This window comes from Xenopus tropicalis, chromosome 2, assembly GCF_000004195.4.
Source record: "Xenopus tropicalis strain Nigerian chromosome 2, UCB_Xtro_10.0, whole genome shotgun sequence".
NCBI lineage: Eukaryota > Metazoa > Chordata > Amphibia > Anura > Pipidae > Xenopus > Xenopus tropicalis.
The window spans coordinates 91,143,227-91,168,435 of NC_030678.2; the positions used below are offsets into that span (position 1 = coordinate 91,143,227).

Consider the following 25,209-nt stretch of genomic DNA (forward strand, 5'->3'; position numbering starts at 1 on the left):
GCCCTCATGCATAGAAGGCTACACTGAATGAAACCACACACAGTTTTTGCAAAACCGTCCTATTAAATTTGCCAGCAGTGCACAAAACTGTACAAGAAGTATAACTCATCACTTCATTCTCCATAACATAGTATTAATGCGGGACAGTGAGAGTTGTGGGCGACACATAGCCAAGGTCTAAGGCCCGCCGCTCCACGCTTTGTACCGTAAGGAGCCTTAGACAAAATATCATTAAAAAAATAATTTTATATGTGTATTGCCAGTGCAACCCTAGCAGTTTCTAAACAGATGGAAATTGTGAGGCGCACGTTTAGTAAGTTCTTTCACCTCAGGGATCCCATGCTGGCAGTGCTACCAGCCCGCTCATTGGCTGACTCGCTCTACAGCTGTTGTCTCCCCGCTGCAACCTAACCTTATGTTTTGGTTTTCCGACAACTATAACAAGTAGGCGGGGAAGACACGTTTTCATGCATCCGATTGGCTCATAGTTACAATGGGCAGTGACCCCGTCTAACCAGTGGGAGCAGTGTTGCTATCCACTGTCTAATACGTATAGGTGGATCAAGGTGTCACTTATGTGGTGGCTGGTTCGGTTGTTCTGCTGCGAGAACTGCAGGCATTAGAGCTCAAATGCAGATCTAGCTGGAGAGTCACTTTAGCTGCGTGAGCGATTCTCCACTGGTTGGATACTTTGTAACATCTTCTTGCGCTCAGTAAGTTGCTGAGGCGTTGTGACGGCGTGTGCATTATTTTGCAATCTACATTTAGAGTTGATGTGCTGCTGTTGTGTGAGTGCGCTCGCAATATCATATGTATCTGGACAGTGCTGCATTCGGGTCATGGTGGAGTGACTTGTCAGCCAGCAAAACATGCGCAAAAGAATGACAAGCTTCGGCGCCCCAGCTGTTGGGAACAACTCGCCTTAGCCTGTGCCATCAGGTCCACTGTCTGGTGGGTTGGAGGGACGGCATGCTGGAAGTTGTAGTTCCAAAATAGGTCGAGCAGCGAAGCTTGTCTTGCCCTTGTGGTAAACACCCTGTTGGATTGGTTGGCATTTGCTGCGCATACAGTATATATGGAATTTATGCCCCTAGGAGTCCCCTTGGAGGGCCATGGCCATATAAAGGCAGGAGGCCGCAGGCTGAATGCTTCTGTACAGGTCGTGGGGTTCCTAAGTGACTCCTGATATTCTCATATTTTACAACAGGGGGTACGTTGTTTTAATAGAATACACAAGTTTCAGTAAGTCATGTGACACAAATCATTAGAACAGTACCTTGTATAAGGCTATATTTTGCAAAATGTATTGGCTGTTATACAGTCCTCTTGTAGTTCTCATTTCCTGTTGGTGGAAAAGTCATAGACTGGACTAAATATCAGGGAAGCATAAGAGTGTTTTGTAAGAAACTCCGTTTTTTTAGTTCTGTCTGAAGATGGTCATTTTAAGATTCAATTCAAATTAGGGTCCCAGTCACTTTGCTATTGTTACATTGTAGACAGACATTTAATCTGCTCTGTTTGTATTTATTAGCTTATATGTGGGAGTTGTCATAGTGCTTACTGTGTTATAGCAGACTACAAAGAAACCATGCCTCCAGCAGTCATGTTATTATGGAGAAAATGGTATAATGTTTGCATGGTGTTACCAAGCAATGATTTGAGAGAAGCCTCTGTTAGATATGGGAGTATCCTTGGTTTACTCCCCAGAAAAGTCATACAAAATTGAATGTCTTCAGAACAAATAATCTATCTATATTATGCCTTTAATTTTCACTTCCAGATTTAGTGGTGAATTTGGTTTGTGCCCAGAGAAGAAGGAAATAGTTACTGTATGTTAAACATATAAACTATATAAACTTACATAAACTATAAATTATTTAAGATAATAACAGTATTCCAAATAGTTGTAAGGGCTGGCCTGTGGTAAACAAGGCATACTGATTTATATGCTATTCAATTATATGTACTATTTTTATTATAATAGGATTTTGCTCAGCGATGCTGTTGCCTATATGGCAACAAGATAAAATATTCTTTTTTCTTTACATCACTTTGCATTGTTGTGTTTTCAAACACTGTTTTAAAAATAAAAGGGAAACCAGCTAGTTATGTTATGGCAACAGGGCAAGCTGACAAGAAACAAGGTAGTCAAACAAGAAGGCCTGTTCTGTAGATTACATTCCAGACATGCCAGATCAGGGCAGTTAAACTCTGCATGCTGCCCATGGCCTATTTGAAAGCAGAAGCAAGAAGGAGGAAATCTAGGGGGTTGCAAAATTAGCTTTATCCATGTGACAGTGTTATTTACCAACACATACTGAAATGGGAGGAGTTTTCCCCTGAACAGTTTTTAAGGCGGAAAAGGGTTTTGTATAATTCACAGCTTTTAGTTACAGTGGGAAGCTTGTCTGCCTTAATAAGTGTGTGTTCTTTGCTTGACTCTCAATACAGCTTCAGTCCAGTAAATTATGTGTAGCCTTTTTATCCCTTCCTTAAATAAATATAGGCGTTAACAGCTGCTTGCCTTGTATAGTAATGATTGTAAGCACTGAGCTGGTAGTGCACTCTGCATTTCAGGGTCATGACTAAGGTTGAATGTGCTTCATTCAGGCACCAAACAGCAACTGCAGCTTTTGAAGGGTATTTTGTTTGGTCAAGCAATTTGCTTTCTTGTGTGGCCCCTCAGACTGCTGCCTTTATTGGAACACTTGTGTGACATAAATGCTTTCTAAAATCTGAATGGTACAGAACAACCTAATAACCAGGTATGTGGCCAAAGTGTATACAGCTATCCGCATATGAAGCCTGTGAGTCAGACTCATTGGAAAAGAAAAGTTCTGCATGGAGGTGGTTTATTATTGATCTTTGGAATTGCTTAGAAATTCATACACTTCATGTACAGATAGTTTTTGCCTCAAGAAGGGGATGTATTATCTTTTGGGTCAAATTATCTCCAACATATTCTGCAGTGTTAGGTCTTGAACTGGGACTCACAAAGAACATTGTTGGGCTCAGTTGAATGAGAGAAATTAGAGAGTTACAGATGAGAACAAACAGCTGAGTTGCAGAAACAGATCCACTATATAAGGTATCAAATGTGTAGAAATGAAATGGGTGGCAAAGTAAACAAATAAAACTTCTTTGCAGGTACTCAAGAATGTTAAGTCGGGTGAGTGGCAGTGCCCCTGCAGGGTGTTAGGGGGCGTGGCCGGCGGGGGCACCCCCCAGTCCAAACCTGAATGTGTTATTGTATAGCCTTAACTTTTTATCCATTGTAAACAATTATCACACACAATGCCTTAACTGGTCTTCAAATAAAGGGGGATGATATACTATAGGTAGCCTATGGAGCTTCAACCTTTTCAGATCTACCACTCCCAGCATTATGTTTTATGCGGAATATGCATGAGTGAGTTCTAATTTTACTGTAGCTGTAGTGTTAGGGGTTCCTAAAAATAATTTGATATATGCATCAGCTGGAGGACCTTCTAACTGGAAGTTTATATCTGACCACTTAAAAAGGGTATTTTGAATAAGGTGGGCCTGCTTTGCTCTATTTTGTCTTTACAATAACATATTCCCACACAAAATGTGGGTTTATTTTTAGCGTGATGTGAATTTTTTTTTTCTCTTACAAAAATTCTCAGAAAGTCTGGCCACTGTTTGGGGGTAAAGTAATAGATACAGGTGTTGCCAGATCTCTGCTCCTGGTTATAGAATAAAAAGCAGCATGCCGGACTAACTATAAGTAAGCCCCTCACAGGCTGGTGGAACTTTTTTTATGTTTAGCTTTTCTATTCTGTGAAAAAGTGGCATAACTAAAACTTACTGGGTCATAAAGTGAGATAATTTAAGGCCCTCCTATACTTAAGGACTAAGTGTAAGGTCACACAGGCATATTGTGGATCAGCACAGGCTGACAATACACCCGTATACGCTGTGTGCACTTGCACCTGAGCAGATTCAGTTCTTCTGGGTGCAGGCACAATTAAACGATTTTTCAAGTGTACGAGTGAATTGTTAGTCTGCGCGTATACGGTTCAACTCAAAATTCAAATGTCTGGTGCAAAACATCGCTAACATGAATGTAAAATTTTGCCATCTAAAAGCTTGCAAATTTCTATAGTCAATGTCAATGGGAGTTGTCCTAGGCAAAGTCAAGCTATATTATCAATTCAAGATATTCAAGTTTTCAAGTTTTATTTGAGTTTGCAAACTAGAAAATTCAAGGTATTCCAGTTTATTTATTCACACAAGTTTACCACATTGATAAATAAGCAAGCATTCAATATGTGAGTTTAATCTATTCAGAAAAACAAACTTAAAAATTGATAAATAAGCCCATTAGAGTTTCTGTTGTATTGTTATTTGCAAGTGTACATACGTTAAAGCAAATAGTACTTCTAATCTTTATTAACTAGGTAAAGGTCGGTGCAATAAATTTCTCACTCCTGTCTGAAAGTTGAATTGTACACTGGCACACTGACATATTTTTGGTTTCACTTCCTGCTTCATGTTTTGTTTGTTGTAACCAAACCAAACTCTTGACACACCATGTACACAGTAAATAAAATGTAGTTTGTGTTTTTCTCAGGGCAATATTTTTTCTAAGTTCTGGCAGTTGGCATTATGTATGTAATCATATTAATCAAATGTAATTATATTATATTGTAAGAATAGTTATAATGTATTTCTAGCAAAATCATACAGTTTATTCAGTCCGAGAGAAAGACAAATGGCAGAAGACTGTCAAAAATTGGGAGTCTACTGAACAGCTGGCAACAATAAAGCCAGAAAGCACAGGGAAGCCGGATAAGTATATTAACCTCAGAAGATTAAATAGGGTGACCCAGTAGTGTGGCTAATTTTATCAGTGTAAATCTTCTTGGTGACTGGATGCAGTGCTGATCATTGTAGTTAATGCATAGACAGCTGGTGTTGTGTTCTATATTCTTACTATATTTGTGTCTGCTGAAAGGACTGTATTCTCATTAACGTCATAATATTTAATACAGTAGCTGTGTGTCCTGTTTCAGCTTACTGAAGCTATATATATACATATATGATATATAAAATATAAAATACTGATGGTTTATTATTGTATCATGGGGGAAAAGGGGGTATAAGTGTGTACATGTATACATGTAGGGGGTCATAAACCCCCTCCTAGGCAGTGTGCAAGTGCAAAAATAGGACACTGCATTCAGGACTACTAGGTGGCTGAGCTTCTACCCCCTATGCAAATTAGGGAGAATTGCTGCAAGTTTCTTCTCTCCATCTTGGTGCCAAGAAACATGTAGCTGATGAATATAGTGTCATCTGTTTGGCAAACTTTGCATGCTGCCAGTTGCTGAATTGCCACAGGCTTCTGCGCACCCTTTCAGAGCACAGAGATCTGCTACTGACCTCATGAATATAGCGCTGCCTCTGTTCAGCTGCTCTATATTTATGAAGAGCGGTAATAGGGGGGTATGTAGTTTACCCCAACCCATCCTCTACACGTACACTAACTTGTGTGTCATTCAACCACCAAGTGCTGCAGACTGCAATGGGGTGCTGTCCAGGCGGGCAGTAAGGAGAGGGCTGGCCTGCATCTGCTGTGCTGAACACCTTGCAGCCATTCACCTAGGCAGAAGGGGTAGACTGTTGTGCTTTTGCCTGGAGGATCTGTAAATGATTCCTATATAGTTTACAAATCCCAGACTTCTTCCATAATATTTTGTTATGTTGAATGATGGTTATACGTTTAGTTCAACAGAATGAGACACATGGGGGTAAAATTGGCTGGTTTGTAGGAACTATTTGTGTGCATAAATTCAACATCGCTCTAGTTTTAATTTCTGATTTTTTTATATTCATTAATTTTAAAGCCAGTTTCTATTCATCCCATGCACTGTGGTAGTGTGCAAGGTTTGGTAGGTTGTGGGTGCAGTGTAATGGGATGTTACTAGGTTGAATCGTGGTTCTGGTTATGCAAGCCATTTTTTTTTATTTTTTATTTTTTTTTAAATTCGGGGTCCTATCTTCTTGTTAGCAAGGCCCTCAAACCAGGGGACGAGGAAAGCAATAATTGATGGGGAGATCTCTGCCTCTACCTAAGTGGCATGGGGCCCCCTGATTCCTTATGGCAGCAGATGTTTTTGGAGAACCACAAGTCTTAATTAGTAGCCACATAAACAATTTAATTGAATGCCCTGGCTTGGGGTTTGTGCATGCAGAAAAGGAATTTCTGACCACAGACTTTTCAGAGACTGCACTAGAAGCCCATGATGGGAGGAAAATAAAACATATTTGACATAATGTACGCTTCCATAGTTAATGAGGCACAGACATGTAATATGATGGTTGTATCTATCTATAGTGTCTGTTAGCAATGAGTCAATGCAATTCATTATCCCTGTAAGGAAACCTATATTTACAAGTATATTGCATATGTAAAATGCAGTAAAATTAAGAAATACATTTTTTTTTTTTTTTTTTTTTTAATACAAAGTTTTCTAGATTAAATTTTATTTCTTTACATGCTGGCTATAAGAACACAAAAGCAGACGGTCTGTCTTGATCGTTTTCCTCTGTGAAGTCTGATGCTGCGTCTCCCCAACACTGCTATTGTTTGTGCTATTGTTTTCTTTTCCAGTCCCTCAAACAGAATGTTGTCCTGCATGAGGAAAGTGATTGTCCCTGAAATGAATACATAACCAGTATATATAGTAAACATATATATATATATATATCATTAAATATTGCCCTTTTCCCTTGATCCACCATTTAGTAATGGGCTGTGTGCTCCCTCGGAGATCACATGGCCAGAAATAATGCAGATCTAACTGTAACAGGAAGTAGCGTAGAAGCAAAAGGCAGAACTCTATCCATTAATTGGCTGATGTGACCTAGCATGTATGTGTGCCTTGGCTTGTTTGTGTGCACTGTGAATCCTATGATCCCAGGAGGCGGCCCTTAATTATGAGCTTGTTTATTTAATATATTTGTAGAGACCTACTGTACATTGTTTGGCGATATAGTTATAGTTTTACTTTACAATACTGTAAAACTAACATCTGACTTTATTGAACAATTTTTTTGATTGCCTTCTTTGTCTGAAAATGTCCCAGACATTGGCTGTGCCCACTTGGTATGAGTTTAGCAGACAACTGCTTACCTTGTGATTTCAGCTTCTTCCTATTGCTGTTCTTGGACTTGAATGAAAAATAGTGTAGGTAAATGGATCTATGTACAAAATAATCTCTGGAATGATCTGTTGTCTGCTGTTTTTGGATATAAATCTGTATGATTCATGTATACACCCAATTATTCTATAGCACTGCGGAACATGTTGGCATTTTAAAAATATGTTATTAAATAATAAAATAATTATTATAATAATGATACTGATAATAATAATGATAAAAATCAAGATCATAATAATGCAGGTATGGGACCTGTTATCCAGAATCCCTGGGGCCTGGGGTATTCTAGATAAGAGATTTTTCTGTAAATTGGAGGGACTAGGCTTTTCTGCAAACCCTGGTGATTAGAATACACTCTTGCCTGCATTTATAAATTCAAGGATAACTGTGCAAATCCTATATATTTTTCCCATGTAATATTAGTACTTCAATCCTAGTAATATTATATAGCATGAACTGGCACAGCAAAAATGTATTGATGGTTAAGCATTGCATTGAAATTTTTTTAAATTTAAACTTCGGTACTTGATTACTGTCAAAAATTATTTGTTTATTTTACCCTGCAGGTCTCTGGCAAACTGTACCAGTAACTGGAGAGAGTGTTGTGATTAAGAAAGATAAGTGTATTCTTCAGTGTGTGGAGCCTGCCCCCACACCCTTAACCTGCCAAACCACGGCCTTTACCTGTGTGTTCCGGTGTTTCCCGTGCGATCCATCCTGCGGAAGCGCCTCTTGGGCCACTCCAGAATTCAATCAGCGCTCAGTGGCTCCAATGGTGAAAATGACGAGGTCCAAAACTTTTCAGGCATATCTTCCCTCCTGCCACAGGACATATAGCTGCATACATTGCCGGGCTCATTTGGCAAATCATGATGAGCTCATCTCAAAGGTAAGATACTCCTGTTTTTTCTCATAATTGTATTTGGAACAAGTTGACAGTTTTTTTTGTACATCAAATTGGGCTATCCGTATCAGCGGACAAAAGTATCGGTATCCAAGAGAGTACTAACGGGGCAGGAAGCTTTTATTGTAATTATAGCTTTATCTCTTTTTATTGGTAGGTAGTTCAGCTGGGGCAATAAAATAAATAAAATTGCTGCATGGTGCCTCATCTTGCAAAATTGGCAGCACAGAAAGTTTTAGTAAATGTTTTTTTGCAGAGGTTCCCTATTTTTATAACTTGAATATTAAGCTAAATATTTGTATTGACTCAAGTTAGTGGGAACTATCTGCCAGTGATAATAAAGTATCTGTCACCTGTCACATGGGCTGTAACCCATAGCAACCAATGAGGGACTGGCTTTTTTTCAGGCAGCTGCAGGTGGAACAATGAAAAAAACATTTGATTGGTTGCCGTGGGTTAGTGCCCAGGTGCGAATTAGCCTAATGTTATAAATTAGCCCCATTTAGTATAAAATCCGTTGCCTTTTACTGTTCAGAAATACCTGAAGTATAGTAAAGATGCACTGAATAATGGATTTGGATCAAAATATGGCAGCAATAATGCATTTTTTGCAACATTTGTATTTGGCAGAATCCCTCGTGCATCATGAGCAATTATGACTCACTCCTCATAGGTTGCAAGATCTTTGCAATAGGGACCTTATTTCAACTGTGTTATGATACTCCCAGCACGTACATATTTATTCTCACTGTCTAATTTGTATATATACAGTGGAGGAAATAATTATTTGACCCCTCACTGATTTTGTAAGTTTGTCCAATGACAAAGAAATGAAAAGTCTCAGAACAGTATCATTTCAATGGTAGGTTTATTTTAACAGTGGCAGATAGCACATCAAAAGGAAAATCGAAAAAATAACTTTAAATAAAAGATAGCAACTGATTTGCATTTAATTGAGTGAAATAAGTTTTTGAACCCTCTAACAAAAAAAGACTTAATACTTAGTGGAAAAACCCTTGTTTGCAAGCACAGAGGCCAAACGGTTCTTGTAATTGATGACCAAGTTTGCGCACATTTTAGGAGGAATGTTGGTCCCACTCCTCTTTGCAGATCATCTCTAAATCCCTAAGGTTTCGAGGCTGTCTCTGTGCAACTCTGAGCTTGAGCTCCCTCCATAGGTTTTCTATTGGATTAAGGTCCGGAGACTGACTAGGCCACTCCATGACCTTAATGTGCTTCTTCTTGAGCCACTCCTTTGTTGCCTTTGCTGTATGTTTTGGGTCATTGTCGTGCTGGAACACCCATCCACGACCCATTTTCAGTTTCCTGGCAGAGGGAAGGAGGTTGTCGTTCAGGATTTCACGATACATGGCTCCATCCATTTTCCTGTTAATGCGAATAAGTTGTCCTGTGCCCTTAGCAGAAAAACACCCCCAAAGCAAAATGTTTCCACCCCCATGCTTGACGGTGGGGACGGTGTTTTGGGGGTCATAGGCAGCATTTTTCTTCCTCCAAACACAGCGAGTTGAGTTAATGCCAAAGAGCTCTATTTTGGTCTCATCAGACCACAGCACCTTCTCCCAGTCACTCACAGAATCATTCAGGTGTTCATTGGCAAACTTCAGACGGGCCTGCACATGTGCCTTCTTGAGCAGGGGGACCTTGCGAGCCCTGCAGGATTTTAATCCATTGCGGTGTAATGTGTTTCCAATGGTTTTCTTGGTGGTCCCTGCTAATTTGAGGTCATTAACTAACTCCTCCCGTGTAGTTCTAGGATGCTTTTTCACCTTTCTCAGAATCATTGACACCCCACGAGGTGAGATCTTGCGTGGAGCCCCAGAGCGAGGTCGATTGATGGTCATATGGCTCCTTCCATTTTCGAACAATCGCACCAACAGTTGTCACCTTCTCTCCCAGCTTCTTGCTAATGGTTTTGTAGCCCATTCCAGCCTTGTGCAGGTCTACAATTTTGTCTCTGACATCCTTGGACAGCTCTTTGGTCTTTCCCATGTTGGAGAGTTTGGAGTCTGCTTGATTGATTGATTCTGTGGACAGGTGTCTTTTATACAGGTGACTAGTTAAGACAGGTGTCCTTAATGAGGTTGACTAATTGAGTAGAAGTGTCTAACCACTCTGTGGGAGCCAGAACTCTTAATGGTTGGTAGGGGTTCAAAAACTTATTTCACTCAATGAAATGCAAATCAGTTGCTATCTTTTATTTAAAGTTATTTTTTCGATTTTCCTTTTGATGTGCTATCTGCCACTGTTAAAATAAACCTACCATTGAAATGATACTGTTCTGAGACTTTTCATTTCTTTGTCATTGGACAAACTTACAAAATCAGTGAGGGGTCAAATAATTATTTCCTCCACTGTATATATATATATATATATATATATATATATATATATAATAAATACTCCTCTTAGATAAACACAACTATGCAGTTAAATTATTTTGCCTGTGTAGTATAACCTCTATAGAATTTGTCATTGACCATTTATAGAAAAACTTTAAATTCCAGTGTCCAGAGCCACAGAATAGGATAGTTAGTAAGAAAAATAGCAATAAAATGGGAAAAATATTTTTATCAAATTACATTTAAAAGGACTTTATCTCTAAATTCTTGGAACTGATATATTTGTTCAGTCTTGTGGTAAAGATGTGTTTAAATCTGTCATTACAAGTGTGACGTGAAAGGGTTTGAATGAGCTTTTACAGTACCCCAGGTTGTAATGGTACTGTAATAAATATTATCAGTTTTGCATTCTTGACCTTACCACTGGTTGCATTTTATTGGTTAATTAACCAAATAATGATTGTTTCAAGGTCTTTAACGTATGATGATGGTCCTTGTTCCCAAGTGACAAGATTACATTCAAACTCACATTTGTTGATGGGTTGTAGATCCCTTTTGTGTGTTCTGAAGAACAGTCCAAAGTACAAGTCAAGTCAAATCACTGGGTGGGGCATTGCCAATGTGTTTAACTGTCTCTCTTCAGTGAATATAATTGCCTACCATCATATTTGAAATCAGATTTGAAAAGAGCAATGGCCCCAGCCCTATACCTTGGAGATGTGCCCCCATCTCCATGATCCTCTGTGCCGTCCTGAATAGCGACGTACAGTAGGGTAAAAGTCAGAACCACAGTTACTTTTTTTTACTTGTAACTATTTTAAACCATATCTTTGCCAAGAGTCTTTGATCTAACATGCCGTGGGTTGCCAGTAGAGACACATCACAGCATAGATCAGAGAACAAACCAGAAACAAAAAATGTAGTGCTGGAACTATTGTATTTTAGAACTAGCGTCATAGATTTTACAGTTTGTGGCAATTAAAGGATTAAAGACTTTGCTTATTTAAGTTGGACTTTTTAACACTGTGAAACAAAACAATCCATGATATTGTTTTCTCAACATAATTTACATTTTTTATTTAGCAGTCTATTTAAACAGCTGTTGCTATAGAGACAAAAAGACTGCGTAGGTAGGACATAGAAAAGCATGAGCTGTAAATGTGTTCACCTGTAAGATAATAGCTTTGAAAAAGGACAAATAAGGATTTTGTCGTATATATTTTTTTTATTGGACATGATACCTGAACCTCAGGCCACCCATTATCCCAAAGGTGCTGTTGGGGGAAAATGACATCCACCCTAATGTCTATATATATATATATATATATATAGATATATATAGATATATAGATATATAGATATATATATATATATATATATAGATATATATATATAGATATATGAGAGAGAGCCTCTTTAGAGTGCAAACCTTACTGATTCCTTCTCATTGCAATCTGTTCTACATACAGTGGCTTGCAAAAGTATTCGGCCCCCTTGAACTTTTCCACATTTTGTCACATTACAGCCACAAACATGAATCAGTTTTATTGGAATTCCACATGAAAGACCAATACAAAGTAGTGTAGACTTGAGAAGTGGAACGAAAATCATACATGATTCCAAACATTTTTTACAAATAAATAACTGCAAAGTGGGGTGTGCGTAATTATTCAGCCCCCTTTGGTCTGAGTGCAGTCAGTTGCCCATAGACATTGCCTGATGAGTGCTAATGACTAAATAGAGTGCACCTGTGTGTAATCTAATGTCAGTACAAATACAGCTGCTCTGTGACAGCCTCAGAGGTTGTCTAAGAGATTATTGGGAGCAACAACACCATGAAGTCCAAAGAACACACCAGACAGGTCAGGGATAAAGTTATTGAGAAATTTAAAGCAGGCTTAGGCTACAAAAAGATTTCCAAAGCCTTGAACATCCCACGGAGCACTGTTCAAGCGATCATTCAGAAATGGAAGGAGTATGGCACAACTGTAAACCTACCAAGACAAGGCCGTCCACCTAAACTCACATGGCCGAACAAGGAGAGCGCTGATCAGAAATGCAGCCAAGAGGCCCATGGTGACTCTGGACAAGCTGCAGAGATCTACAGCTCAGGTGGGGGAATCTGTCCATAGGACAACTATTAGTCGTGCACTGCACAAAGTTGGCCTTTATGGAAGAGTGGCAAGAAGAAAGCCATTGTTAACAGAAAACCATAAGAAGTCCCGTTTGCAGTTTGCCACAAGCCATGTGGGGGACACAGCAAACATGTGGAAGAAGGTGCTCTGGTCAGATGAGACCAAAATGAAACTTTTTGGCCAAAATGCAAAACGCTATGTGTGGCGGAAAACTAACACTGCACATCACTCTGAACACACCATCCCCACTGTCAAATATGGTGGTGGCAGCATCATGCTCATGCAAATCTGGCTTATGATACCTTCTATAATCTCTTTCATTCAAGGTTCTTTTATAAGCCTATTTTATTTTCTGTACCCTCATCTTAAAGGACAAGTCAACCCAATATGTATATTTTAAAAAAAAACCTAATTCTAAGAAACTTTGCAATATACATTCACACTAGTCGCTTTCTTTGACACATGTGTCGCTGTTTTTAATGTGTGCATATTTTTTGTTTACACACGCGTCAAAATAATGAAAGAAAACCTACGCAAACATCAAAAAGTGACACATGCATCAGAGAAAGCGATGCCCACATTAAAGAAAACGATTCCCACATTAAAGAAAGTGATGCACGTGCCAAGTTATTGTCACGCAGAAAATTCTTTCACCGTTTGAATTATTTTGCCCATCCCTATTTATCAGTCCTTTTCTGTTCCCTTCCCTGGTGGCTCTGGCATTTGAAAATGTTCAAAATTGGTAACAATTTTACACAGTGTACTTTAATTTGTAATACATGTAGCTATAACTTCCTGCAAACGTTACATATCATATTGACTGTGCATGCCGTTAGAAATGAATGCATTTCATTATAATCACATTACTTTTTTCATAGGATAGGCAGTAAGCACAGGGCCTTCATCCACTGCTCACTAACCTGCACATCTGGGAAACTAACAAGTTAGCAGATGGGGGTGGGGACCCTATATGCCATCCGCTCCTCATGAGTACAGCACAGCCCAAGAGTGCCAGAGTGCCAAGTCTGCAATGTTTTCTTTTTTTTTTTTTTTTCATGCAGCCATTGAGACTGACATGTTAGTTATAGTAGGAATGTAGGGCCCACATTTGCAAAACATATATATGTGTGTGTGTATATAGGGGGTCATTTATCAATGGTCAAGTTTTTTTTTTTCTCTCTCTGTATTCAAGGGTTTTTTTTTTTTTTGCACTTAAAAAAACTCGAATTTGAGTAATGATTCGAAAACTTGAATGTCTGGTATTTAATTGAAAAAAAAAATCGAGTGTAAAACTACGCCATCTAAAAGCTTGCAAGTTTCTATAGAAGTCAATAGGACTTGTACTAGGCAAAGTCAAGCCATATGTTCAGTTTGAGTTTCCGAGTTTTATTTGAGTTTGTAAACTCGAAAATATGTGTATTCGCACAAGTCTGCCACATTAATAAATTAGCAAACATTCAATATGCAAGTTTATTTGATAAAAAATAAGCCAATTATATTGCTGTCTCTAACCCTATGGTAATATACTGTGATTTGGTAATAATTTATATATAATCCATATAAAAAGAATGCAGGGTCGGACTGGGCCGCTGGGGCACAGGGAAAAAGCCTGGTGGGCCCTGGCAGCCCAGACCCGATCCCTGTCGCCACATCCCAGCTCCCCAGGTGCCCCTTCCCTGACACATTTCACTTACATGCGCTCAGGGGAGGATGTCGGGTGGGGGGCGGGGGATGCGGCCTTCTGAGGCACTTTGGGGGTGGCAGTCCCGGTGAGCCCTGCAACCCCAGTCCAACCCTGAAAGAATGTTTTACATATTTCTCAATAAAACTTGTCTTTAGAGTGCTGTACAAATCTGTTTGTGTAAAGATGAGACCGTATAAACCATCTTAGAAATATTTAAAAGCTAAAAGCACCAGTGTGAGAATGTTTAGTATTGGGAAATTTTTGGATAAGGGGTCTTTATGTAATCCAGCACGAATATTTGCAGTTTAGTTACCATTGAGTATAATATAACGTTTGATTAGTATAGAGAAAATAAATATTGTTCAAAAATAAGAACTGTTTTCTGAAAAAGCGGAAATGGCGTTCCCATAGATAATTGATCCATTTTTGTTCTGAAACCTGCCCCATATGTGCACTGACTGGTGGAAGGCTGTGGAGCAACGCTTTCTCCACCAGAATGCCATGTGTGACACTAGCCTTACTTCATTTATATTGAAGAGTTTATTTACTGTACCAAGAATCAGCAGGTACTGAGGGAAGTTACAGCTGAGTGCTAACAACAGCACTTCAAATACTGTATTATATGGATTCATAACCAAAGTTGGAACAGTAATACATAGTGGATCAGTCAACAGCTTTTTCATGCTCAACTCATCCTCTCATCTCTCTAACAAGATTTTCATCATTATCTATTCAGAATCCCTTTGTACTTTGTGTGTTTTAAGCTGCTCAGATAACTGTTCTTTCATAGGTTATTTATAAATAATAACCCAGCTGCATGTCACTTTCTCTATCTTTCCTATTATTTTCAAGTAATTGTGATTTATTTTAATTTAACAAACTAATTTTTCAAAATAGTGAATGGATAGTTTCAAGCCCAAGTTTTATTCCCATTTAAATTACTAGTAACATCTTTATTTATTGACCAGTAAAATCTTTATTTATTTCTTTAAAGATTAAAACACTTTGTCCAGCAGCTGACCATAAAGTATTTCTTTGCTGAAATAGTCTTGGACTATTATTTTGCCAGTGCATTGTGTAGATAATGGTACATGAGGTGATTTCTAGAATTTTGTCTCCTGGTTAATTTCCTACCTGGCAGGTAAGCAACAGAATCACTCAGCTTCTGTTCAGAATCGTTCATTCATTTGAATTGCAGTCATCTGGAGTGGCAGGTCAGATATAAAAGCACAAGACCACAGGTCGAGTGCTTTTATAAAGGTTGCGGGACTCCAAGAAGTACATAGTGTAAGCCCAGTCTTGTTTCCTGAATCCTGACAAGTTTGTCTACTTGCACTGCTAATATTATTCATGGCGGTTTCCTATCTACTGGGGTTACCATTTGGGCGTGTAGTAATGTTTTACATCTACAGTATACTTCACAAACTCCCTTTAATATGTTAAGTAATCCATTGAAAACAATCCAGGATAAAGGCCCTGATTAATGCTGCACTGATAGTTTGTCTGAGAAGCTTGTTTTTGATGTGACCACAGCCTTGACAGTAATGCACAGTAGAATTTTTAATAATAAGGGTTTAGTATTAATATGGCGCACTGGCAAGTTCAGCCAACAATAACTAAATTAACAAGGGTTACTGATTATAAATAGAATCAGAGAGCACTGCTCACAGGTGCATACAATCTACAGAACAGTTCCATAAATACATGCAGACTGTGGTCTGACTGGCAATACATTGATTGGAAACAGGGCATTTTTTGCCAGCCGTCTCCATTGCAGCAATCAAGGAGAGAGTTGTTGTTGACGATTAGCAGTGGCCATTAGCCTTGAATGATGGTTTGAGTACATTAACACCATGCATAAGGAATTTCACAACTGCTTCACCATGGCGCTGAGTTTCAACTTTGTTGACCTACTGTATTTCCCAGACTAATGCTACTCAGACAGATTAACAATGGTGAGGCTAAGGATTTTCCATCTACATGTCCTTGCTATAAACCTGTATGATCTAATCTGTCTGTGCAGCTTAAAGGCATGTAGTATTACTTATGAATGATGACAAGGTGCTAGCAAAGTACCTTGAGATTTTATTGACGCCAAAGAAAATCTGGCTTATGATACCTTCTATAATCTCTTTCATTCAAGGTTCTTTTATAAGCCTATTTTATTTTCTGTACCCTCATCTTAAAGGACAAGTCAACCCAATATGTATATTTTAAAAGAAAACCTAATTCTAAGCAACTTTGCAATATACATTCACACTAGTCGCTTTCTTTGACACATGTCGCTGTTTTTGATGTGTGCATATTTTTTGTTTACACACGCGTCAAAATAATGAAAGAAAACCTACGCAAACATCAAAAAGTGACACATGCATCAGAGAAAGCGATGCACGTGCCAAGTTATTGTCACGCAGCAAATTCTTTCACCGCTTGAATTATTTTGCCCATCCCTATTTATCAGTCCTTTTCTGTTCCCTTCCCTGGTGGCTCTGGCATTTGAAACAGTATAGCACAAGCCAGCAGATTGACAGACCTGCCTTGCTGGAGGAGACTGACCGTTGCAACATTGTTGGGGGGGTGGGGGGGAGGGAATGAAACTCATGTGCAGTATGAAGCAAGGAGGGAAAGGAAGGGAGAATACCTTTTTAGAGATGGCTGCCTGTTCTAGAAAATGTGAAGTAAGTGTGACTGAGTAAATATTTGAGGTGAGCCAAAAGTGTGGGGTTTTTACTAAACAATAGGAGGACTATTGGGCAGTATGCTTTTTAAATTTTGACTTGCATTCTCCTTTAAGGTAAATTTTATTGCTACCTGGTTACCTAATGGCTCCATAGACTGCAGTGTATGACACTGCAATCTGTTCTATGATCATTTAGTATGTCGGCTTATTGGCTCACTACATGGAATAAAATGGAAAGTGCTTATATTACATTTAGACAGTTTTGTGCCACTGTTTCACTGGTAAGGTTGCCACCTGGCCACTATTTTACTGGCCTAGCTGGTAAAACACCTGCTGGGGTGGGTATTCCAAATTTACTAGTAGTATTTACTAGTATGTGTTAGCTGGTAACCTCATAATATCCATTACAGCCTCGCTGGAACTCTCAGATACACTGTAATACACTGCTAGATACTGCCATTTAAACATACACTCCCCATCAGCTTAAAAGAAAACCCACAGGCCATCACAATTTCTTGCCTCTATTTAAATCACCCCAGAGTCAGGAAAAAAGTGTCATGCATGTAGGATTTTTATAACCATTGTATATGCTATAGGGAAGCTGTAAGGTATATACATAATTTTGTCAGCAAGGTCATACTTGCAGAACAAAAGGATCACAGATTATGAAGGCAACAACTCCTCCAGCACCATAATTGCAGTTCAACAGTAAAGTGTGACTGAAGTTTAGGTTGTGGCACTCTGGGAAATTAAGAATATGGCTAGCCCCATGTGAAATTTCAAAATTAAATACAAAACAAGATTTTAATGTAGGATTCTGCTGGAGAAGCTCTATTAACTGATGCGTTTTCCCATGACAGTATTCCTGTAATAAAAAAAAAAAAGGAACGATTGCTTTGAAAATAGGTGCTGTTGGCAACTAAGCAATCTGGACACATACAAATGAGAAATTTCATCCTATTAGGATAACCCCAAACTGCTTCAAATCATCATAAGGGCTCTTGTTTATAAACACATGCTAATTGTGTATGTAATTTGTATGCCTTTTTAACACAAATAAGTGCAGTTTTGTGAGTTCCAAACACAGCCCTCTATTCTTTTGCCTTCTAAATGCATGTCAAGTGCAACATGTTGCTTTTAAAAAAACAATGAAAAGCAATGCAACAAAATGCAACTCTGAACGCTCATCAGTGCAAACAATCAGAATATAATGGAATCAGTTTGCTGATGCATTTAGGTGTTCTTAAACCCAAGTCTCAAACACAAAAACCACCAGCTCTTAAAGATCTTCAACCTGTGTTAAATGAATATGAAGGTAGCTAAGAGAAGAGTGTTGGCCCAGTTGTACTTATTATATTTCTTCTGTGACTGCACCTATACTATTTATCAGGTGGAGTATGTTATTGCTTATATATCATACAGTTTAATAAAGGGACATAAGGCACATACTCTTTAGCAACATAACTCTTTCTCTCTGTGCGGCATTACTTTAAATTCTGTGAAGACAAAATAGTTAATTAAATGTGTGTTTCTTTTGAGGTATTAACTGTCAAAAATGATCCCCCTTAATTCTTTATTGCAGAAAGTTAAGTCTCTGTTAGGTCACTGATACCTGACATTTGCAGAAGATTACTTTTCTGTGCCATAGCTGAAATGGATAACGTTTTATGAGCATGACTCTTCAAGATTCAGTTAATTACATAGAAGCACTTATTACTGGCATACAGCTAGGGACTTGCTATATTCAGCATCATTTAGAGGATTTTTTTGTTACATCTGACTGCCAGAATCCATCATTGATCTTTTAATTGATTACTGAAGAAAAAGAAAGACCAAAAAATAACTTTAGAGGAAGGTAATCATGCAGTATCCACCCAACCAACCCCTTTGAAAATTTTTGTAATACCCAATTAGGTTTCAGGATTAAATGGAAAATCTGTTTTAAAGCTTCTGTTCTTTGAATACAAATATGAATTTATAGCAAACTGTCTTTTTTCATCTGCCATATTGCTTAAATTAAAACTAAAGCTCAACAAAGAATTGGGATAGAAATGATGTACCTTGCCTATGCTTTGGGGTTTTGTACTAGCCCTAGGCCTACAAAGCCCTTTAGCAGTGACAATTTGTGCTGATTAGTAGTTAAGATTCACCTGCATAGCAGCATAGAAGTCAGTTTATTCTGAATACAAATTGATTAATAATGTCTGATAGATTTAACCTCACATCCTGTTAAAGTAGGGATCATTCAGTAGCAGTCCAGAGCACCCTGCACATGTGTCACTTGCATTCAAATGATGGCCTAATATTATAAGATGTGGAATGCCCTTCCTAGTAATGTTGTGATGGTAGATTACGTTAATGTCTTTAAGAGGGGTTTGGATGTTTTCTTTAACAAGCATAATATCCAAGGCTATTGTGTAGAGGTAGGTAAGTTTATGTTTGTGTGTGCTGGGTTTACTTGGAAGGGTTGAACTTGATGGACTCTGGTCTTTTTTCGACCCTATGTAACTAGACTACTATGAAGGCATACACCATTAGCGATGTAGTGCCATGGAGCCTATGCAGTGGTACAGTAAGTTCAGCATGTAAAATACAACTTTTTTTAGCCACATTCTTTTTACGAGTACAAAGCAGCAGCTATTAAAAAATAGAAGGATTCATTTACAATGGCAGGTCAGGATGAAAAGTGAAGGTGCTGGTGCTGCTGAATACTATATGGGTGGCACATAGAGGCACATTTCTGAGCAACCTACCTTGCATGTTATTCATGAAGCGCAAGGCAGGAGAGGACTCTAGACGCAACTGAGCCCTAGGAAGGCATTTATTTAAGTACAGGATATTATTGTGCCGGTATGACTGCACTGGTAGCAAAGTCTGGAACAAGGTGCATCTGTCCCATGTATAAAGTACTAAAGGGCCCAATTCTTTATATTTTTAGAGCTCCAGCAATAGCTCATGTAGCAGTGGTAAATGGGCCCTATATTTCTGATTACTTCAAAGAGTGTGCATTTTATCTGTATATTTAGTGAAAAAAAAAAGAAGTGAGATTATATTGTGCAGTGAAAATGTGTTTTACTTTTATCTGTATAAATCACTCAGCAGAAAAATAGGGTTTTGATTTTAAACACAAGCACATTTAGTTTTACCCCTTAGGAAACAGACTTCCAAGAAACACACTCATTGTCTATAATCTGAGGGTGGAATGAGGAGGAATAAACAGTTAATGTAGCCATGAAACAAGGGTTCATTTTGTATTCTCTTATAAAAAAAATAAAGGACTCCATTCAGAGGCAACATTGTAGGCTTCATTTATTTGAAGGCGCTAAGTAGTTTGTTCATATTCAGCATTTGCTGATTAATGTACAGACAGAATTAACACTGCTGCAATATGGATAGGTGTGCTAAAGGCTAAGTGAGGTTTTCAAATAGAAATATAAAACATTTTAGCTGTATTTGCCCAAGGCATGAAACAGCGATTACAACCATTCCAAATTTCTGCCATATGTGTTATTAAAACAAGCTTTCCTTATATTCTACTGTTAGTACACCCCCACAAGCTATAATTGGCTCAAATAAACTACTTTTTAGTAATGACTAATAACATTTTGTTGCAAATAACACTCCTAGTAAAGGTACAGGTATAGGATCCTTTATCCGGAAACCCGTTATCCAGAAAGTTCCAAATTATGGAAAGGCCATCTCCCATAGACTCCATTATAAGCAAATAATTCTAATTTTTAAAAATGATTTCCTTTTTCTCTCTAATAATATAACAGTACCTTGTAATTGATCCCAACTAAGATAAAATCAAACCTTATTGAAATGTGTTTAATGATGTTTAAATGATTTTTTAGTAGACTTAAGGTATGGAGATCCAAATTAAGGAAAGATCCCCTATTCAGAAAGCCCTGGGTCCCGAGCATTCTGGATAACAGGTCCCATACCTGCACTCCATCTTTCTAGGGTCCATCTTCATTTGCTGCCAAGTAAATTCTCTTGATGAAATTTGTTTTAAATAATATCAGTTCAGTGAAATATCACCCTCTTTATAACTTCAACCATCTTGAAAGCCTGTCTTTCAAGATAGTTGGTGGTATATTAAGGAAGCACTGTCATTTACTGTAGGATAATGTTTTAGCGGTGGTCAAGGGCCTGGGAAAATTCCTATCAATATAAATTTATAATTGCTTCCAGTCTGTATATGACTTTGTGCTGACCAACCATGCCCCATTTCTAGAAAGAACCAATTTTCTACAGCAGCGAAATAGGACTGCTGTCAAGAACGGGGCATTTAACCTCAAGATACACAAGCATTTTCAAAGTTTATTCTGGGATAAGCCCCCTGCAATTTGCATGCAATAGGAGCTGAAGCAGCATTATGAAAATTGTCATCTCTATGCTCATTTGTCAACCAGCTGATCCCCTGTTGGCCTGCGTGCTGCTAGTGACTTGATGGTGCTTTACCATTTCTGTAAATGGTAGAAAATGCATTTTGTTCTTCGGCTTGTTTCTCCCAAGAGTAACCATCAGGTTTTGAGTGAAATTTCCATTATTTATAGAGCTACACAGATATGAAATAACATCTCATTAAATTGTGGATATTACTTAATGTGGTTGAAACTTGTGGAGCTTTCCTATGTCTTTCAGAATGCCAGTGCTTTTTTTTCCTTATTTTTACTCACAGAGCCAAACCCACACAAGTATACTTTTCTATATGTTCACCGTCTGCATATTCACTCTTGACGACTAATAAAGCCCCGATCTCCAGGAGTTAGGCTCACTACTAAATAAGAGTGTGTAATTAACTTCTCTCTGGGGTGTTGCTACCTAAATGCTTTTAGAGAACATTTAAGGGTAATAGAGACACACGTCATTGAGCATCTCAAGAGTGCTTTTATTACTAGCATTTAATTCAGAAGGCAAGAAGCTTTTAAGAAAACTGGATAAATGGATTTCATCTGTAGTGCCATGTTTGTGAAAGGCTGCATTTTTTCTGTGGTTGATAACACTTCTTTCTTGCCTCTGTATAGATGCTGGTATTTTTTTTAGAACTAGTTCTATAAAAGACAGAGATACATAATTCCTGCCCTAATATAACAAGCAAAATCTGAACTGTCTAACATTGTCTGGCAACATATGACATTTTTTAGATTCAAAGGGTTATTAGCACATTGCAATGTATTTTAGAGCAGCATTGTTGATCCATTACAAGTGGGTTACTTTTTTCTTTTACTGCATGTACACCATAGAGTGCAGGATCATATCAGAATGATGGTGTCATTCATAGATATCAATGGAACACTTGAGGTCACAGACTGCCGTCCAAAATTTTATGGAGGGACACATCTGGCCCGCAGACCTGCTTTAGAGAATCTTGCTACAAATATAAACCTTGCTGTAGTGTCTGTGAGGTCAGCATGCAGCTAATGCCGTAATTTTTTTGGAACTTTAACCTGCATAAAACAGTACCCTATATAATATATACAGTAGTAGGCTGAAAAAAATGTGACCTATAGAGTTTTGATTTATTACATTATATATCTGTTTTCTTTGCAGTCATTTCAAGGAAGTCAAGGTCGAGCCTATCTATTCAATTCAGTGTGAGTATTGATTTTTTTGTAACACATTTCCTTGCTTTTCAAAACACTCACTTGGGTTTTAAAGAAGAACTTGCAAGCCTACAATGTTGCTGGCTTACAAAAGGCTTTATTTTTTTTATCAGTGTATTTAGGTATTAATTTATGTATTCAATCAAACATATTTTTTCCTGCTGTAAACTGCTAAGTCAGCATGTTTCTCAGTTGGTATTTCCAGATAGCTGAAACTTGAAAGGTCAGGTAAAAAATCACAGGTCATTTATAAACACTGGGCAATTTTGCCTATATAAAATTGTTGCATTTATTCTACCAGCAGCTGGCTGAAAAAAAGCCAATCACTGATTGGTTGCTATGGATTATTGCCCATGGGCAAATTTTCCCAGTGTTGATAAATGAGCCCCAGTGTTGACTGTTTCCTTGACATCACAGTCTTAAATCTTCTTCAAAAATGTTAACTTTGTATCTGATTGAGGCCCAGCAAACATTAAAAATATGCCGTGATAACTATTTCATATCGTGGGCTGAGTCTCCTTATAACATAGGCATGCTGACATAGCCAAGGTCTGGAGGTTGCACCGCTAGAACAATATAGCTTTGGCACAAAAGCACTGGAAATGCCCTTTTAAAACTGTTTTGTCTATTTCTCAGTAGGACACATGCACTCTAAGGGGCCCTTTCATTAAACCATGATTTTTATTTTTTTTTGAGAAAAAATCTTATTTTTTTCTAACTTAAAGAACTTTTTGGAATGTCCATGATAATTTTGTTAAAATTCCATGAAAAAGTCGTATTTTTCGTAAAGACTACAACCATTTCAGAATTCATTTAAGCTTTGGTATCGTGACTATCTTTGGCCAGGTTGAAGCTGTAGAGTGCCATTGAGTCCTGTGGAAGGCTTCCAAAATCATACATTGAAGGTTTCAAAGCCAGAAAGGTTTTAGCGCCGGTTACGAACGTTCGGATCTGAAAAATTTGTGATTTGTGACCACAATATTTTTGTACGACCAGCAAAAGAATTTTCGTGACATTTTCGAACATCAGAAATTATCGAGGTTACTCCAAATGTTTTGCAATTGTGATTTTAACCACAAAAAAATTGTGGTTTAATGAATGGGCCGCTTAATGTGATAATCAACTGCTTTAAAAATATTTAGTTGAGGCTGATTTTTTGCAGTTTTAGAAGTAGGGCCTTCATGTGGTTTTCACTTAGGTCATCCGTCACTCAAACGATAGAGGTGAGATATGAATAAGTTTAACATCTTTAAAGGAGAAGGAAAGGCTACCAAAGAGTTCATCTCAAGCTGCAGGCTTACCTTCAGTTGTCTCAATAGTGCCCTTAAGTCTCCCCAAATTGCGATCATTCAAATGATCAGAAGCCAAACAGGAAAAAAAAACGCTGAGCTGGGTAAAGAGGATTCCCATAATGCATCGCTCCTGCAACAAACCTATGACCAGGACTGTAGGCAGCGCATGCTCACATGTCCCTCTTCAGCACAAGCAGGCACGCTCCCCTTCAGAACAAACAGGCCAGTTGCTATGGCGACGTGCTCTCTAAATAGTGCATGCAGCAGCGAGAGGACGCAGCCAGGCAGGCGAGTGCTGGGGGGGGAGCAGGGGGAGATGTTTTTGCTCACATGTGCTGTATTTAATTTGAGTATAATTTCCAATAGAAATGGTCGTAGAACCTGTGCAGGAGCGGGGAGCGAGGACGGGGGGGAGTTGGTTAGACAAAGACGCAGCCAGCAGGTGCGCGGAGCATGCGCAGTAGAGACGGTGAAGGAAAGGGAATGGGAATCCCTTTTTAAAGACGGCAGCGCTATTCACTGAAACCAGTATGTAGTTTGAGTGTATCTCTGTAAATCTTTCATTAGGCAAGCCAGAAATATAGCGTTTTTACATAGCAATAGTAGTACTATTTAATAGTGTGCTTAATAGATTTTGACTTTCCTTGTCCTTTAAATGTAAACTTGCTATTTTAAAGACGGATCCTACAATACACATTGTTGGTTGTTTTTGTCGGCCAGCAGATGAAAATTTTCATTAGCTGTTCCTACTATTACCTGTTTCCCAAAGATTTTCTGTTTACCTAGGGTTGTTAGGTGTGTTGCTTTCCCTGGAGAGTTTTAGGGTTAAGGTTTGTTTTGTAGAGTTAGTGAGAAAATAGCAGTAAGCTATAGCAGATGAGTCTCAGAATGACAGAATGATTACGGCCTGGTTGCCTTGCTGTTCTCAAGGTACCCAATTAGTACCAGAGAGAAGAAAATCTATATATGGAATATTTTTTTTTATTGCACAAAATTAAAAAAAAAACGAAGATCCAACAAACCTGTATCTCTGTATATTTTGTGAAATCGCCAATAAAAGTTTCTCATGTTCAAAAAAAGAAAAGAAAAAGTAGAATGGAGCAGACTAACTTTATTTTTGTCATCTGAATTGGGAGGAAGTTACTGTGTAGTGTGCAGTGATTCTTGAAGGTTAACAAAGCTGGGAAGAGGGAATTCAGGACTCTATAACCCTGTGATTAAAAAAACTGCTTTCATATAGCAAAGCTGCTCCCAATGAGAGGAGGAGTATAACCTGCATTCTGGCATTTGGGTTAGGAGGCATCTGCCATTTATGGTCATGATCCTGCCATTGATATTGTGCCCTGTACAGTGTATCA

At 38.3% G+C, this 25,209-nt stretch overlaps 1 protein-coding gene across 1 annotated transcript in view; it reads left to right on the forward strand.

Moving 5' to 3' along the window:
* Positions 1-568: 568 nt before the first annotated feature.
* Positions 569-25,209, forward strand: part of ypel2 (yippee like 2) — a gene marked incomplete in the record, with an annotated part of 38,156 nt that continues 13,515 nt past the window's right edge. The window contains 3 exon segments of the mRNA NM_001102689.1: positions 569-713; positions 7,754-8,076; positions 22,507-22,550. Of these exon segments, the coding sequence (NP_001096159.1) occupies positions 7,960-8,076; positions 22,507-22,550 (161 nt within the window).